Below are 19,772 nucleotides of genomic sequence, written 5' to 3' on the forward strand. Positions count from 1 at the left end.
TAAAAGAATACTGTGAAAGTTTTGAGACGGAAACTCTCAACTACAGAGATTCAGACTCTTTTAGGACAGGATACTAGAATTGTGAGAAAATGCTGTATCTGGTTTTGTTTAAAGCAAGATTTCATCTGAGTTACAGAGCAGTGTGCCCAAAGCAATTTGTTACTATCTGCCCTGACTATCTCAGATTACAAAATGATATACAGGCTGAGAGATTAAGACAAGAAGGGGGGAAGGGTATTTTTTCACTGCTACTATGTGAACAAAAGCATCAAATCAGGAACCTTAAAATGTGCCACCTCGTCATCCAGTCTAGCACAATCAGCCCTCCACAGGAACAAACACAACTGACAGTGAAACAAAGAGTCCCTAACTTGCCTACACTGGTTACATCTTGCAAATGGAAAAGCACATAATCTTTAACACGACTGAAGCACCACTAACAAATGATTCCCCACAAAAGTGGAATTACTATACAAACATATGCCACAAAAACTCTTTTGCTAATGCTCCTTGCTTACACTGTCATTTTTAAGATGTTCCCCACCTAATGCCATTATGAACAGAAGACCCATATAGTTACTTCCAAAATCTACTAATTTACAGATATTTTATTACATTGCCATTTTGCTGGTTCAAGAGCTCTATTTTTCCCTTGGTGAATGGGCTATGTAACCAAGATATGAAAACATAGTAACACATCAACTCTCAGCATGAGAAATTGAGCAGAAATTATGAGTATCCGCTGTCTTGGGAAAGGATGACCATTTCTTTAGCTTAATGTAGCAATATTTTACTTGCTTTGGCATCTGTTCTTCCTATCTTTTCCCATTACTTTCATTAACTCACTGAAGTATCTTGTTGCAATCCTAGGCTAGGAGGGGTTCAATGGCTGTCTAGTTTAGTTTGGAACAGTTTAGTGCAGAACTATTCCCAGATTTGTAAATCGCTTCCAAGTGAGCATGAAAAAATATTTATCATTATTTCATCAATATTCTTAGTAACATTATTTAATAGGTTAGTATGCATACATTTGTTTCTCAACTCATGTTGATTTTCAAGTTTTAGCTAAACTGAATTTCCTTAATCAAATCTACATATGAAACTACTCTACACAGAGATCAAGCATTATAGGTCACTGACACAACCTTTACCCTGTAGTGGTGCCATTTATTAAGTTGAGAAATACAAGGCAATTATTTAAGTAGGTATGACTTCAGATTGAACCAATTTGTAAGTACTCATTTTTTATTTTTTTTTCTCTCTTTTACACCCATGTGTCAAAAGGAAGCAGCATTAAGGAAGGTTTTGTGTTCTTTTAACCCAGCTCTGACTGACCCCCTGTTTTGGCATACATTAAACACAATTACATTTTTATTTTTATTTCCATTTATAGTTAGTAAGATGTGCTCTGAACTTAATATCCACAAAGTAGGATTTTGTAGAAGGAAATGTTCAAGCACACCAAAAACATCACTTTAATCTCCATACAGAGAATTAGATTATCCAATGTAATTGTGTAAAACTGAACTACAGAAGACCAGAAGACTAATACCTGCCACCATACAAGAGAGGAAATATTGAATGTGACATTTCCTACCACAAAAAACCCTGAAAAATTGCATAAAACAATTTGATAATGTGTAATATGATTCGTAATTATGAAATAAACACCAAAATTTTTATTCTAGTAAAAAAACCCTCTGAAACTTCCTCTGGAAGTTGAAAACATTGTTTAAGATTGTCTTGGCTCATCACCTTTATAAAGAAACAGGAAATACTGTTCAACATTGACTCTTTGAGATATTACCCTGTGCAAAGTAGAAAATTAAACTGCTTTCAGTTTGCTTTAGATTATCCCTTTTAGATAAGAATAAAAACAGTGCAGTAATTTCTTATGGCAGAAATAAAGTGATGAAAAAAGGGATGAAGTGCTTGGTTTTTTTTCAACACTGTTTTCCCCAAACAATTTTAAATACCTTTATCATTGTTTGTGACACCGTACTAAGAAAAATATTGTTTTACATAAGGAAGTATTCAGCATACTGATCTTCAGACAAGAAAAAGATTTGGCACAGAGCTAGCAATGATCAGAAATTTTCTTTCAGCAATATTTTCCACAGGAATACTGCAATTTCTCCAAAAATTTCCATTTCCTTTCAGAAAAATCAAAATGAAGGCTCCCTACCTAGACTGCTCTCATCTAATTTATCTTCTCACTGCAAGAAGCAGGGAAATTGATGAGAGCTTTGTAGGCTGGTAAGGAGAGTGAAGTTATTCAGTGATGACAGGGGCTTCTCCTCTTTTTAGTGTACCCTAGGGACAACTGTGACAAAAGTGAGAGAGGGAGGAAATCTGGTTGCTCGCTCTCAAGAAAGGCATTTAGAAGGCCACAGTCAAATTTTGTGTGAAGAGGAAAAAAACTTAAATTATAAAAGCCACCCAAGTATGTGGGACTGTCAAACTTCTTTTTCATTTTCCTGAAACATTTTCCCATAAACAGCATGGAGATTTTTTTTAATTTTTTTTTTTTACAGTTTTGGATAGATGTCATTCTTTGTGGGTATTTATTTCCTTTTTCATAAAGGAAAGTTCTACATAAAACACAAAAGAGCAAACATGGGTTTCATGCAAAAGCCAGCAGGAACTCTTGTTTCAGGCTTTCCTGAAGACAGAATTGAGTATGATTCAGGCTCCACAGGAAGAGAACCACATGTGTCAGGGTCTATACTCTCCATTACAGCAAGATCCTGATGTCAGTGCTGACACTGCATGGCAGGAGCCCTGAAGAAGGAGATCTGGCTCAGCTGAAATCACTGACAATTGCCACAAGAGCTAAAGAATGCAAATGTGGTCAGTGGTGCTGTGGCAGTCTGTTGGCTCTGGAGAGGACAGTGGAGGGCAGCTGCAGGTGGGGTATAACTCCTTCAGACAAACAGGATATTTCCCTTCCTTGCCTCCAAGTTCCTAAATCATGTGTGTGATCTGAAATTGTGTATCAAATTACTAAACTGGGGGGAGATCTAGGTAGGCTGAAGACAAGGCTGCTGGGCAGCAGCAGCACAGGAGCACCATTTCAGGAGCAAACTTTGGATCAGGGGAGAGCCCATTTGTGGGGGACACTCCTGTGCAAGGAGATCCTCTGCCAGGAGCACCCTTGTCAGGGTCTCTTTCTTCCCCACCATGATCCTCTAGTCCCAGTGCACCTGCTTGGCATGTGAGGCTGTGGATCCTGCCAAGAACATGGCACCACAGAGCAAAGAGAGTCCTGCTTGATCTGCCCACAAAAAGCATTCCAGCCCAGCACTGCATCCAAGAACAATGAAAAGGAAGACAAAGGTGTAAATTTGTTCTAATGTGGGTAGGGAGAACAAACACTCATATTTTCCACCTCTCGGGAAATCAGCACCTATTTTAAAATCAGGTTACTGTAACTCAAAAATAGACTGCAATTCTGTGTCTGCAGCAGCCTTTTTGGAGCAGAGCTGGAGCAATGGGCAGCTGGTGCTGTTCTCTCTCCTTCCTGCAGAATATCTGTATTCTCCTCCTGAAATGATGACCTGTAAATTCACAATCCCAGCTAGACAGATGCAGCAGAAGCCCCCTCTGCCATACCCTGACCCAGATGAAATCTGAAATCCTTGTATTAGCTACTTAGGTACTGCAGTGATAGGCACAATGTGGATTAGATTTGAATACTGTGGAGAAGATTTTTCACTAGAAAATCCCCTGAGAGCTCTCTCAAAGTAGCATTAAATTCAGGTCCATTGCAGCAGTAAACCACAAGTTGGAAAAATGTGTCAGCGTATCTTTAGGTTTTACGGTATATTATGATTTATAATGCATCTACTCCTAAGGGGATAGTATGAATTTTGTGGGAAAAAATTTGTGCTTAAATATAACTCAGTCTATATGCATATTTTTTTTCTCTAGAACTGTTGGATGATTGAAGAAAGCCTTCAAAAACTACCAAATAAAAATGTCAGTCTTTTCCTTAAAAGGGTTTTTTTTATGAACCAATAGTTTTATTTTTCATTTCAGTTATTTATCTTTTCTGCCACATCACCAATGTTAATTAACCTCATTTGTGTAAACTAATGTAGAATGCAATAATTTGGAATGAATTTGGGAGTAAATATGTGGCAAAATGGTTAACTAATGTTTTATAAATCAAGCTAATGGCTTAAAAATGTTATACAAGTTTAATTCCCAATTTATTTTTACTATAATTCCTCTAATCATTCACTTTACAATGAAATGTCACATTAATGCCATTTCAGCTACTGTGGTGCTTTAACTTGTGTGTATATGTTCCTTTTCAAATTCTGGAAACTAACTAAAATGTGCTATTGTATTTGCTTAATATAGCCTTGATTAACATAATGTTTTATATCAAAACATTTCTCCACAAGCTGTCCTGAAATTTTAGTCCATTCTTTTTTTATTAATATTTTCCTTTGTCTGAAAAAGTGTCACTGCATTACAAGAATGCATATTGAGATACAATCAATATTATGGATTTAGAAGCGTGCTCCCTTCACACACTGGCTGTTTTCAACTATATGCAGTTGATATATTTAAGAGAGGAGAAAGCAAAAACAAGAAAACCATGGAAATGCTTGGTGGACAGAAAGCCATGACCATCTATTCAATGTAATTCTCATGAGCAACAATGAAAATCTGGAGCCTCATTCTTATTACACATGCTTAACATTCACAATTCCCCTGGGGTCAGTGGAAGTGAAGGGTCACCTGCCTACTCTTAGGGTATTATATTTTTGAATCCTTGAAGGCAACTGAACAGGAATTTACTGTTTTTCTGGTTGTTTACAAGCTTTACACTACATTCAATATACTTGATTTCATATTTTAATTGTATAAATTTTGTTGTAAGTAGTAGTATGCAGATCATCAGAAATACATTTACTGCTACCACTAAGTGCCTTTAGAAGTCATTAAAGCAGTTTTCCTTTCTTTTGCCTTCAGCATCAAATATTTTATATAGCTAATACAACACCCAACTAGACAAAGTTATATAAGATTCACCCATTCTATAAGGACCATGCAATGTCACTGAATTCAATAATTACTTATTGCATTCATGGATTTCATTGGATCAAGGAATGCACTACCAACTTTTAAATGCATATGTAATAAACATGAATAAAATTGTCAACATTTTAAAAATGAGTAGTTCTTGAATTTAAGAAGCTATGGTGATAAACTCTGGATGATAAGCTCAAAAATAAATCAAGCAGATAATCAAGCGTCCTTCAAATATTTTGTTTAAAGTGTACTTACTCTGACACACAGTTAATCTAAAAATCATTGTTGCAATTCTAAAGTTGTACCTTGCTCTGAAGGTGCATTAATTCTTTGGCAAATACACTGTCAATTGTGGCTGGCATCTGCTGATAGAGAGAGTTGGAAAGGTCTTTCTTAGCAGCTCCTTTATATTTCACCTAGAGGGCAGAAAAAGGTGACATAAAATGCAGAAATGAAGATACAGTAAACATGCTACTTATTTTTTCTAGTAAGTAAAATGGCATACCCCAGAACTGGAAAAATTTCATTAACTAACTTTCTAGGAAAACATATTTAAATTATACTTTATGGGGATGTGCCTAATTCACAAAGCAATGCAAAATATCTACTAAATAAATTCAATAATTTTGGTAGAATTACAAAACAAAATAAGGCCATTTCTTCTATCCTTTCTCAGATCATTTTCAAATCCAAAAATTACTTTTCCTGTTTCTCTTTTCCAGAGTCCTGAACCATGGGAGCAAATGAGAGGCGAATCATAAACATTTTACTAACTAATAAGTAGCAGCAATTAAATGTAGCTAGCAAGAGGAGGAACACTGAAGTTTGCTTGCCTGCCATCATTTCTGCTTCATCTGTTCCTACTCCAGACTCATTTTTAAATTACGTTTTATTTATCCTGTGTTTCCTCCAGTATTCAGTATTGGCAGTACAAAGGGTTTTTACACGAGATACCAGAACAATAGCTCAAAATGTGCGAGGCTTTTGCTTCAGATCTAAGTCTTCCAAGTTCATAAAACAAAAACGGCAACATTGTTGTAAAAGTAATCATAAATACCAAAAATATTTTCAATTATACTGTCTAATGTCCCTTAATTACTGTGAAATACACAGTTCTTCATTAGAGGCTAATTCCCCAAATGCATTATACATATACATATCAATAATTTGCTGTAACATTTGTTGCCATTGCTCAAAACAGAGGGCTCTTTTTCACTGCAGTGGATGTGCTGTTAAGAATGTTAGTGCCCAAGATTTGCAAATACAGGTGATGGGACACTAGAGGTCAGTAATTTACAAGATAAACCATCCATCACATCATTGGCTTCAGGTAATGCTGCAATAAACAGAGTGCTCAAAAGTGTGGTAATATCAAACCTACAGGGTTTTAAATTTTAGAATATTTTTATATATTTGATTAATAATTAGCAGCAGATTCTCTGGAATCAGACAGAGTAGATAAATACTCTCTATATACTGTATTTCTGTAGACTACAATAGTCTGTCTCTTATATAATGCAATTACATGAGATTTACTTCCCTTGGGACATGCCACTCCTTCCCAGAAAACAGGAAGCTAAATACAAGAAAAGCATTCATTAGATGCATTTATATTGAAAGCTACAGAGCAAATTGTTGCATATCATAAAGAGAATTTAGAATGTATATAAGTTATGTAACCTCAGACAGCTATACTGGGACTTTATTATAATCATAAAAGTGGCTCAAAAAATGAGACACCAAAATTGTAATTTTTTGAAGGGCCATAGTGACAGAAAAGTCACTCAGAACCAGCGATTCCTAAATAAAGGTGAAAATTCTATCTGGTGAAACTTCTGTTGCTGTTTTTACCTGTGGAAAATAATCAGAGATGCAATCCTACAGCACCTGGGACATGAGGAGCTGGCAGTAAATGCTGCTCTGACACTTTGGAAGCTGTTGATCTTTCTTTGCCACACAGTTGTGTTTGTGCACATGTCACAGGTATGTAGAGACAGACAGACAGACAGATAGATAGATAAACAGACAGACAGACAGACAGACATGCAAGTGCACAGATGGCACTGACCTGATGTCTGCCCCAGCCCTCTTGCTGAAGGAGGACAGGGATGATAGCATGGAAACATGTTCCTTGTCTCTTTTCTGTTTGCTATCAGGCTGTGAAATCTCCACAGCAGAGAAATTTTGCACAGGTGTAATTTGCAAACCTCATCACTTCAGAAAAATTACTTTCTTTTCCTATTCCTCAGTTTATCCAAACATAAAATGGGATAGCTATGACTTGCTCAGAACCATTAATAAAGTATCTTCAAATCCCAAAATAAAAGTGTCATGTAATTCCAAATTATTGTTATTATTCACATTGCAGTATACATTAATTACAGCCTTTGAATTCACTTCAGCCTTAAACAGAATTATTATTTGAAATAAGCCATCCTTCCCCTGCTAAAAATCACAGTACTCAATTGAAAGAGATTTTAGGAAGGATAAGAAGCCAAGAAAATTTTTCAGTCTTTTAGATCTTACCTCAGAAATAAAAGCACCAAGGCTTTTCACATGTTTTAGCTGCGGGGTGTCAGGTACAAATATGCACTTGCCTTTAGATTTTTTAAACTCTTCTTTATAGTGTACCTGCAAAGAGTAGAAAAAGAAGTTTAATTGTTCTTACAACACACACACACACATGAAAGCAAACATTGGTTATTTTTGTTTATTTTTTTATTTCTATTTTATTTTATTCATGGATACTGTGCTGGGCAGCTTGCAAATACCTCCGGCTGGATCAAATTAAACCATAAAGGGAAGCTACAAGTTCTCATGCACATTACCAGGCCTATGTAAAAGTCACAGAACTCTTTAATAATATAGATGAAAAAGACAGGATTTTTCTCTACATCTAGAGCACATTTTCACGACTGTTGTAGATGTTTTAGTATCTCTGAAGAAAGAAGAATCGAATAATTGATCTCCTTGATCCTTGATCTCAAAGATAAAAAATTGTTTAACTTCTAACACAGACCTAGCAAGTACAGAATCTGTATAACATCATCAAATACCCCTTTATGAATCCAAGAGTTATATGAATAAATTCAGGAGGCCACTGCCAAACCATTGCCTACAAAGCACCCAACAGTCATGGCATTCAAGTAATTACAGAATTTCTTTAATACCAACCAAATTTTAAATTGAGGCATTTTTTAAAATGTGTATGCACATAGGAAATCATGGGGGGAAAAAAAGAAGAACTCTATGATATATTTGGCAAAAAAAAAATGCTTTTTTTAAAGCAACCAACCATTTTCTTACAATGGGGCAAACAGTATGGGCAGGTATAATAATCAAATGAGTGTTGCTGAAGTCAGAGTTATTGTTTGTATTAGTGAGACTGCAAGAAGGATGAAATCTATGGACATGGTTAACATGTAGGAACAATCATATACAAACTGCATGAAGAAAGATGGTGAATTATGATGAGATGGACTAAGTTTTAACGACAGACACTTTACATGGATAGCCTTAGATGCTTTCAGTGACATTTTCTTTGTAAAGAGAATTGTTTAGATCAATGCAAATTGAATTATTTAGTACTAAGCTTTCATGGTTATTATCTGCTACCATTTCTCTAACCTCATTTTCACATTCTGCCTAACAGCAGCTCGAATTTATGTACTCTAGACTTGCTGACAAGCACTGACAGAAGCAATATGATCTGCATCTGAGCATTACAGAAATATGCAGCCTTAATATCCTCTTTCTCTGAATCCTTAATGGATATCACAAGTTCTAGTGTACACTCCTCTAGAGGGACTTGGAAAACTTATGAGAAGGATGGCAGCTTACAGAGAATCAGCTCCTGTGCTATCCAAGGCAAAGTTTGTGTCTACTGAAAAATGGATTACATAATGCCAAATTCATCTCAAATTCATGACTACTTTATCCTCACACAGGAACCAATTTTGCTTCATATTGACCTCATTCAGATTAGAACTACTGAAAGAATCTACACATCGCTGCCAAATCACATTGTGTGCTTTTGTGGATTACAGTCTATTCTCAAAGAAAACCTTTTGGTGAACAATGGGTAACATTACTGTGTCATGACTTTACTCCACAAAGCCAGTGGTTCATATAACCTGTGTGTGACATCATACACACAGCTAACCACAGAGCAACACAAAAAAAGACATTTTTATTATAAATATGAGCAGGCACTTACTGTCCAACCTGCACATATGTAATGGAAGTTTACAGAGCTGACTGTCTACTGGGTGAGTTTGATGGCATTCCCAGTAGAAACTCCTGTAAAGCTGTGACTCTGGCAGAGGAGACAGAGTCTTGCTGCTCACAACTTAGATAAATCATCCACAGATATCTGAAAGCTGACTGTAATTATATCCATTTTAATTGCAGAGCAATAATTACATTCAAGAATCAAACACGAAAGCTTCCTAAGGTATCTCTTAATTGGGGGAATGACAGAACATGACTAGAAGAAACAAAGCTGTTCTGCTATAGAAGTCATGCTTTCAAAAGAATTGAAAGCAGTAAATGACTAATGCCACCTCCTTAATCCTTTATTATTCACATTTGTTATAGTAACCCATAGAAGCCACAAAATGCATACAGACTCAAATATGCAATTTAGAGAGAACATATAAAAAAATGTTTGGTCAAATTCTGATCCAACAAACTCTATTCTACTACAGTATTGTCCACATTGCTTGGAATCAGAAAGATGGAAGATGAAACAGGACAAGTATAATGAAGTCATGACACCTGCAGTTATAAAACATACTTAATGTAAACAATGCAAGGAAGATGTTCAAGAGCTTGCCTATGATTCAAACATAACCAATGAATGGAATGAACAGGCAGAGAAGCTGATATTCCTCTTCAAAGTCAGTAATTACAAACTCAGATGTCTTAAATATTGAATAGGAAATTTTTCCTGCAAGTGGCTTACCCCTCACCACAAAATGTGCTGTTTACGTTGAGCAGATCTGGTAAGCATTGAGAAAAAAACAAATAGGAAGAATTTGCAAATGATGGCCTGGAGCCACTGCTCTTTCAATATACTTCTGAAGTTCAATAGCTCACTAAAGGCCCAATTTTTCATAGTTCTCTCCAGATCCTTTTCTTCTCCCTGATTCATCATAAAACTAACTCTGACTGCGGCACAACTATCCAGTAAAGTGGATTAAAATTCCTAGACAACCACCAAAACATTAAGTTTCAAGCTGCATTTTATTCTTAATGGATATTATATGGGAAGATCAACTTTATAAAACAAAGGCATCCAACCTTTAAGCCAAAGTTTCCTGATTCACCAAGAAAATTCATCTCACCCATGGCCTGTTCCACCAGTTTTTTTCAGGGGGAAAAACAGAAGGGAGAATGTGGGCTAAAGGAAAGACTCCAATGGTAACAGCATAATCCAAGCAGCCTCCATTCTTTTTATTCAGGGACACATGCTCATCTAACTTTAATATGAATATATACTCGAAAGCTATTTTTAATAATCTTAACATCAATGGTGTAACCATGTCAAGAGTCATCCTGCCAAGATCCACTGTAGAACTGTCATATCTAAAATACCTACTTTTGTTTAGAAAAACAACAAAAAATGTCTGAACCTTCTTGTCGAGCTTTTATGCTAGAACAAAAGGAAACTTCCTTCCACTAAGTATTCACTTTCCAAACCTACATTTCTGAACTTATAATCTCTTATAAGACTAAGGACTGTGTCAGACCACAGATTCATCTAATACAGAATCCTTTCTCTGAGGCCATAGGAATCTAGAGTAAAGCAAGAGAAAACAGCAGGCATACAGTATTACTATTAAAATACATAGTATTTTAGCAATCTCCCACAATTTCAAACTCAAGGTCCTCTTGAGTTAAATGCTCTGAGTCCAGGTGAACAGCTGTACCCAGAATTAGGTAGTCAAAACCCTGTTAGTTTGGCACAGTGTTTCCACTACTGGCTCTAGGTCTTTTTGGACTTTGCTTTATAACACAGACATCCTAAAGTTAAATTGGACTCTGTGCAAGGACAGATAAATAGCAAGCAGTCCTATTTTTTGTTTTAGAGAAAAAGAAGTTCTGGTACCACTCATCACCACAATTCAGCAGAATCTTCAGAAGGTGATGTCTGCCATTCCAAAAGGATTATAATAGTTTGGTCAATTACCTTCTATAATTGTTCCCATCTCTGCTTATAACAATACTGACAACATCCCACCACATAATCAAAACAAAGAAGAGATGAAAATACACTACAAGCAAATGGACGAGCTCAATTTCAATGTGGAAGAGAAAAGGCCTGGAAAGGAAGGCAATTCATAGAAATCAAACACACATGACAGTTTTGAAAACATCTGTGGAATAAAATTTCATAATAAGGGAGATTAAATGGATCGACTGTTGAGAGAAACAATCCAGGGGGTATCACAGCCACAGAACAAACATCTGCCAACCTCAAATGAAATTGGGGATTTTCTCAAGAACGGGAGCACATAAACACTTCACAGCTTCCTCTATGTACAGCTCAAGGCTGGCAATTAGAGATTAACCAAGGACTGCCAGTGTAACACTTTTTCAAAACCATATTGCCAAATTAAAGTCAGCCTGCAAAGAATGCAGGGCAAGCATAATACAACCCCAGTATCTCAGGCATGTGCACTCCTGGCTCTGCATTCTGATGGAGCAGATGTGCTGACAGCTCCACCATCAGAAAAGGACAATCACCCAGTCTCGTGGCCAGCAAGGACACAGGCTGCTCCCCCAAGGTCATCTAAAGGGCCAAACCGAAAGTGTTGTAAAACCATTGTACAAATAAAATGTACAAATGTACACCAATCACAAATCCATACAAATAGTAGTATGTGGAAAGGTTCACGCTAAAAAGGATAAGGAATATATTAAAAGTACTGAATGTCAGCAAGTCAAAAAACTGAAGGTAAGAATGCAAACTCCTTGCAATTTATTGGTCTCCACAACAAAATGTGCAGGGTGAGGAATTTATACCCAGGTACAAAGGACTTCACTGGTCATGAGAAATTCCACTATAGCAAAAATTCTGGGAAACAAAATTCATATTCTATGCATATTCCATTTGAGCCAATGAAGAAATACCTACTGATTTAATCAGAGGCTGAATAAAGCCCCAAAGCTGGATGTTATTTTTAAACAAAGAGCCTCTTTTTTGAAATTAGACTGGTCGGGACCATTATATATTGTTCTTGCTTTGAAAGCATTAATAACACTTTGCCATTATGCCTGACATATCTCAAGGAAAATCTAACACACTTGCAGGCTAAATGCATCACAAGTTTTCAGCAAAAGCCCACATCCCTGAACCATTATAAGCAGGAGAAGCCTGGCTTGACTTAGCTATTCACCTTAGCTCTCAAGCCCCTGCAGAAAGTCCAAGAAAATACAGCCACTCCATTTATCCATTAATTAAGAGCCACAGCCAACATTACTCCTAATGGGTACACAGCAGAGTAATAATTCCTTTTCAGTTAAAGAAAGATTTCTTCAGCATTTTTCAAGGAGTTTTTTTCTTTAAGAACAGTGACCATGTTTAGAAAGAAGCTGCATGGATGCAATAAATGTATATTGGGTCATATAAGTGCTTCAGGTCCATTTTCATTTTTGCCTTTACAAGAGTTGACAGGCACTTAACACACCATATGCCCTTTTTCCCAAAGAAAGCATGTATATATCTATCAGTAAAAATATTATTAACCTCTACTGCTTCCTAAAGTAGGTTGAGTTTACAAAGGAGTCATGTTGGTAGCTTCTCTTAAGGATCTATCCAATTTTCAGCACTCTTTCTGTGAAAACTGAAGTAGGAAGTATATGGACAAGAGGAAAGAGGAAACTTTGACCTTGTCAAGTCACAATTTCAAGCCAGCACTGTAACACATCCCACACATGTGTAACTTCTCACATCCCAGATATTGCTCTTCTGAGTTAACTCTTCTTTTCTGACACACAACCCCTAAAAATGTATACCTAAAATGTAGATTCTGTACGTTCTATTCCCATTAAATCAACAACCCGAACCTAAATATCATATTACAATACGAGCCAGACGCCATTTTTCGGTTTCTTTAGAACATTTGTTGAAGCAAGTCACTCTCTCCTCAGGAAGGTCTCCTTTCCTGTCCCAGCTTTCTCACAGGAGAAATATCATTCTTTACACCCATGTGGTGTAAAGAGTGTCCCCATGAAGGGAGAACATTATTTTCAACACACTGCCCCAGAGAGAAACAGAAAAAAAAAGGATAAATCTGATCCTGTTACATTGAAGCAATCAGATCTACTCAAATTTAAAATGTCTGGGATCTGATTTATTATGTTTATATAATGTTTATATAACTGATCCGCAGTTTTAAAAATCTATAGTAACTAAATCAAGAATTAAAGACCTAAATATTTTCAAAAGATATTCTAGCATTTGAGTGGATTTGTCCTATAAGCATAGTCAATAACAATATGCTGAGCAGTTTTGGACATCTATCAGCACAAACAAAAGATAACCTTAAAAATTTATCTTTTATTTTTAACTTCCCTCCTTACAGCTATGTATACTGGAACCCAGTTTTCTTCAAACCAATTAAACTGCATAGGATTAGGCCACAACCAGAAAAAATACCACATTTTCCTGATGAAAGCAGCCAAGGACTTCTCCTGGCAGACATCCTCTGCCTGAGACCCACATTTTGAAACACTCCTTTCTAGGGCTTGTGCTTCGTACCATCCAAGTGCTCTGAAAAGTTCATTCTTCTGTGGCCGATAATTTATGGTACCAGAGGAATTTTCCTATTATTTTGTGGACTTCTATTATTTGAGCCGTGGATGGGCACACACTACACTGTACATATTTGAGAAAATATGTATCATGAATATAAATGCATTTGAAAGAAGAAATGCAAATATGAGAGTGCAAATAGCCACCACCACTTACATCACTTATTAATTCACTGCATTTTCGGGCCAGTTCCATATTTCTGTCCTCAATAACAGGCTTGAGGAAGATCTGAAAGAGAAAGGTAATCATTACAGGTTTATTGTCCTAAAGAGGAAAAATAGAAGGAAATAAGTAGTTTGCAAAACTATTGGGCTTTAACTCACCTCTTCTTCTTCTTCTTTCCAGTCCTCATTTTCATCCTCCCTGAGATCCTGAATGGCAGACACTCGCATTTTAATACTTTGTGGGAAACAATGAAAACTCTTAAAAGGTTCAGTGCTGCAGGAAACAGCTCAGACCCTCCAGCATGCCTGGAATCAATGCTCCATTTGTGTCCTCCACTGCACTTAACCCTACCACAGCTCCTTCCTTATTTAGGCAGCACTTGACAGTCTTTATCTGAACAATTCAAAGTGAGTGAACTGAAAGGCATTGCAGATGGCCTTGCTGGCTATCACTCACTGCAGAGCTAATGCTTTCTTACTGATAAAGTATAATTAAATGACCTATCCCCAGCAACTATTTTTAAAATTACTACAAACACAATTAAAATACTGTGATGCAGTTAATTTGTAATGTACATAATTTAGTAAAATTAACAGGATTAAAAGGGGAACATTAACTTTATGGGAAAACTGCCCAATTGTAAGAGTCAAGGCATCAGTGACTCTAAAATCAGCTATAACAAAATTTTATTTTATTGTTCCAATAATAAGGCTTCTTGTTCAAAAAAGCACATTACTCTTATCTTCCAGTAGACATAACTGCTAGTAGACTTTTTCAGAATTATTTCTTTTCCACAAAGCTTACATAATTCCTTAAATGCTTTCCATAATCATGTCAGCTGCAGGTTAAAACTGTGTATGCACAGATACAGACAAGTCTGTGCTACAAGTATACATGGCTAAATATTCACACAAACACTATGTTCCTTCACTGTTACAAACTGTCATGGTCTGTAGTCTAAAAACCAACCTTTTTCAGTATGAAGTCACTGACTCCAGCTGCAATGGAACTGAAAGATATCCTGATGTTCATGGGTGCAGTGTCAGTGTTTACTTCTGTAAAAAAAGCAAGAAGGTATTACAAGACCAGCTGGAGAAACCAGCATTTTAGTAACATTTTTCTTTGTAAACTGAAGCTTGTATATTTCTCATTTTGAACAGTTTGATGTTCATCTAGCAAAGTCATTCACCACTACGTGGCTTTGCAATCAGGCAAAGATACAAGGAATGAGTGCTCTTAAAAACAACTCTTTAAAGAATTTTAAGTACATGTGCCCCGACACAATGTCCAGTCTATTTTAAAACAAACATTTCCTTGGAAAAAGAAACATTTCAAAGATGAGGAAAAAAAATACAGCATTTGATTTAGTTAAGGTTTAAAAATTTGAAAAATTAAGTATTAAGAACAAAGGCAATAACTGCTTTCAGCCAAAAGCAAGAGAGAGAACTCTATACATTAATAGTACAGTAGCTTCAAGACTTTCCGTTCCACTCTCAAATATAAGTTCCTAAATTTCAGGTTTGAACTTCCAGCATTGCTAAAGTTCCAATTAAAGCCTAGAAGTCTAGTTTGCATAGGTGAGAATTACCTGTGATATATGCTGACTGCTTTTGGAGTCCAGGAATGCTTCATCCTAGTGGAAACAAATGGTTTAGTCTTATGAGTATTCACAGTAACAGGTCTTTTTTCAAGATTATGGCTATAGCAAATATATTCCTAAAAAACAGACTCATTCATGATTTTAATGACCACACAGTAAGAAGACAGAGTACCTACAGAAGTATCAAGACAGAAATGCAGCACTAAAGCTTCACTTTGGGATTTTTGTGATAGTATTGCCACTACTATATGCTTTCAGTGCAGTTAACTTACTTTTCCTTCCTATAATTACTAATATTTTTTTAATGGAGACATTGAAAAATATTTAAGAGCATATAGGAAATTATTTGTAGCTGCAAAGCTTGTTGAACATAAGGAAATCTTTTGCTATTTTTTGCACTGGAAAGCAAATATGGTCAAAATTACAACAACACTGTTTGTGTTTTGGGGCAAAAAGGAAGTTTTTGGCTTTTTAACATGCTTTTAACATTATATCTGGTGGGTTTTCAGCAGCTGGACAGACCAAAACTTAATATATAATTCTGGTTTTCCTGCAATAGCTTCTGCATAATCAAAATCTGCAAGATCGGTTTTGGTCAGCTGTGAAGTGGTCAGGCAGTTGAACTATACACTCACTGCAAGTCCCTTCCAACAGAACTATTCTATTCCATTCCATTCTTTTTTTATTCTACTATCTGTAACAGCTTTGATACAATTCATTTTTTCTCATTTTTTTGCATGATCTGGGTCAGGCATAACTAAGCATTCAAATACCCTGTGCCCCATGTAACTTCCATAATACAAGCATTAGGCAGCTGCTATAACTCATCAGCTTATATTAAAGAAAAATATAAAACTATGCACAAAGGGAGTAAGGGAAAAAATCACAACAAAATACATAAGTTATTTCAAATTCAACTTTTCACATAACAGAAGCAGCAAGATACTATAGGACATAGAAAACTATTTCACCTTTTTCACTCTCCTCAAAACACTGAATACTATCAGAAAACATTCACTGTGCAATAAAGCAAGCCTGAAAATTTAATATATCCAGATTTAATTCAGGGAAGAATCTGTTAGGACCATTTAAGAGTTGCATGGTTTAGAAGTGCACTGTGATTCAATTAGCAGCCTGCAAGTCAAGAAGAATCATAGAAAGGCGTGGGAGGGAAGGGACTTTAAAGATAACCCAGTTCCAACCCCCCTGCCATGGGCAAAGGTGCCACCACTAGATCAGACTACTCAGGGCCCCATCCAACCTGGCCTTGTTTCCCAGGCATGGGAAAGAAGCTTTTGCTACTTCTGTAGGAAGAAATAAATAATCTAGAATCAGTAGGAATGTTTGGCACTGCAAATGTGCATGTACATTTCCAATATTTCTAAAATTACTATAAAAATACTAAATCTAATCTGAATAAAGACCTAGTTAAAATTCTGAGATTTTACATCCCCAAAACAATTATGAACTATGTTGTAGTAAAGATTACTTTTCACCTACAAAGTCTGCAATTTTACCAAAACCCTCAAACTGACACTTCTGAATAATTTTCTACTGTATATAATGTAATGATCCATAATCTTCTGTTCTGGCATGAAACAGCACAGATTAAGCAAAATCCAATTGCTCATAATTTTAAGAAAACACTGTAATGGAGTGCTAAGCTGTGTATCCACAATACTTATATGCACATAGAGCATGGCAAAATTAGAATTTCTTATTGCTTTACAGATACCCTAAAATGTGTACAAATGAGTTCTACATGGAAGCATCCAACATGAACTAATTCAAATTTTGTAACAAAATGCTGCGTAGCTCCACATTTCTACTTCCACACACCTGCAAGGACATTTCACATACTGTTTACAGAAACACTGTACCTGCAATACACAACCTTTGCTTATGTTATGAGATATTTTGGTCTCCCAGCACTTAGAGCCATCATTCCATGTGTCAGTGTACTATTTCTTGTCACAGAACATCACTCAAGTACTTGATGTAAACACATATCTGCTGAGGAGGCAGAAGAGGAAGAAACATGGGGCATAAATGAGCCTAAATCCCCCTGAGTGCGAGCTGGCCCAGAGTGTGAATAGTTCAGGTGCACAGCTGGGCAGATTTCCTACTTTGATCAGACATAGCTGAGTCCACATCTGGCCAGAGCCCCACCATCTTCCTGTCCCTTCATCAGTCTTTCAAGAAATACATTCGGGAATTGTTAGCCCAGAAAGTTAAAAGGCTTCATCTCGTTTTGGCCCTGATACACGTAACACCTTAGCAGCAATTCTCAGTTGTGTCCCTGAACAAACAATGTTTCTGGACTTATTTGGCAAAATCCCTAAAAGCCTTCTGATATCTCAATATCTAGATGTACTGCTGGGCTGAAAGGACTAGTCTATCACTTCACAGAACAGCAGAACTTCTGTTTGTCATGGTAAAGATACCAGAAACCTCACAAAGTCAAACTTATTTAATGCAGAGTTCCTCACGGAGTACTTGAACACAGGCTGCAAACTAAGGACCAAGGTATTTCAGTTGGAAATCTGCACAGCACTATACTGAGATGTATGTACATTATGAATATACTCCTTTCAATTCTGGACTGAAAACCTAACTAAAACAGAGGTAAAGGTAGTGCTTTAGCTGTCCTGTTTCCAGTCAGTTAAAAATCAACCCACAGACTTCTCTGAAATTAAAATGTTATTTTCTGTTCTTACTGGACACACGCAGACATCACCAAAATAACTACAATTAATTAAACACAACACAGATGGTGGTGTCTTTTCAAAAAGCACACAAGGCATTTTTAAGTGCTGAGACTCAATCACTTCTCATTTCTAGAAATACTCAGACTAGAAGTTCATAGTCTATCAGCACCACAACAACAAACAGAAAAATGCAAGGAATCCCAGCGTGCCAGTTTTTACCTCCCTGAACATGAAATACCAATTCATATTAACTAGAGATATTCAAGAGATGACTCTATTTAGAGAAAAACTTTACCCACAAGTTTGTATCTGTCAGATCATTAACACTGCACTCATCATCAGCACTTCAGAACCCGCAAACACCTCACAGCTCTAAGCTAGGATTTTCATTCAATATAAGTTATTTTATTCAATGTTTTGATAAAGCAGAGAGTGGCAATGATGTTTTTAAGGACAAATACAAATGAGATGTTAGAATTCTGAATCCCAGAAAACCTAATGAATTTTCAATGTCTAATAGATACAGAAACAGACATTTTTTGTAAACTCACACTTCCAGACCTTGCCTAGCCTAACTGGATTTTGATGTCAGAGCATTTCAGATGTTTGTATAGTATACAACTAGCTTCACATAATAATACCCAATCTAATCTAGATACCAGAAGCCATGTAACCTGAGTTAATAAACTCTTTCCCACACAACTCATAATACTGAGAAATGAACTCATTCAGAAGGGAGAGACGTATCAGGGCACAGGATTGTAACATGTAGATATAGCCTTACCTATGATAAGGAACAATACATTAAAATAAATCAAATAAGGCATTAAAACTACCCCAAAACATCCACTTCATTTTTCTACCAATATTTGTAATTGCCTGCTATGTTTGCACAATACTTTTTAAGCCTGAATACAGTATTTTCTAGTTGGGATATACAGTTCTATCTATATTTTCCTAGTTTTTCATTTCTCAAGAAATTAAATCCTCAACAATGAAGAAATCTGGTATTTCCACTCCCTCAATATTTTCAGTTTAACCAGAAGCTTGAAAATCTATCCCTCTTACAGCTCCTTTTGCAAGCTGATGGATCAGGAGCTGAGATGTCACATTTGACTGCACTGCAGCTGTTTCATCCACTCCACCCACCTGCTGTGGCATTTCCCTTCCTTGTCATAAAGCCCCTGTCCCCTTCCTCAAGTGTTCACCTAGCTGTGGCAGTCCACCAGAGATAACAGCTCTGGGACATAACAGATGAGCTCCTCAGCACTCTCAACTACATTACAACAATGAATAGTCAGGATATTTGTTCCTATTCGCTGCAGAACGCGGAGCCCCGATGCTCCTGTGTGCAGGATGGCCAGAGCCAACAGCTGGTGCCCTGTGACCAGTGGGGAGCAATACACACCCCAGCTTTCTTCCCTCTGCTCTACAACTT

At 36.5% G+C, this 19,772-nt stretch overlaps 1 protein-coding gene across 5 annotated transcripts in view; it reads right to left on the reverse strand.

Annotated features, from left to right (window-relative positions):
* NEBL (nebulette) overlaps positions 1 to 19,772 on the reverse strand; it is a 249,204-nt gene that overhangs the window by 77,692 nt on the left and 151,740 nt on the right. For 3 of the 5 annotated variants that reach the window (XM_039704777.1, XM_039704789.1, XM_039704767.1), the window contains 6 exons: positions 15,615 to 15,659; positions 14,996 to 15,081; positions 14,185 to 14,232; positions 14,018 to 14,089; positions 7,570 to 7,674; positions 5,349 to 5,459 (listed from right to left, as the gene is read on the reverse strand). The exons of the other annotated variants lie outside the window; for them this stretch is intronic. In XM_039704777.1, the coding sequence (XP_039560711.1) occupies positions 5,349 to 5,459; positions 7,570 to 7,674; positions 14,018 to 14,089; positions 14,185 to 14,232; positions 14,996 to 15,058 (399 nt within the window). In that variant the 5' untranslated portion in view covers positions 15,059 to 15,081; positions 15,615 to 15,659. The remainder of the gene's footprint in view (positions 1 to 5,348; positions 5,460 to 7,569; positions 7,675 to 14,017; positions 14,090 to 14,184; positions 14,233 to 14,995; positions 15,082 to 15,614; positions 15,660 to 19,772) is intronic. 5 annotated transcript variants of the gene reach the window in all.

The sequence above is a fragment of the Passer montanus genome, unplaced genomic scaffold (genome assembly GCF_014805655.1).
Source record: "Passer montanus isolate IOZ18808 unplaced genomic scaffold, ASM1480565v1 scaffold10, whole genome shotgun sequence".
In the NCBI taxonomy this organism is placed as follows: domain Eukaryota; kingdom Metazoa; phylum Chordata; class Aves; order Passeriformes; family Passeridae; genus Passer; species Passer montanus.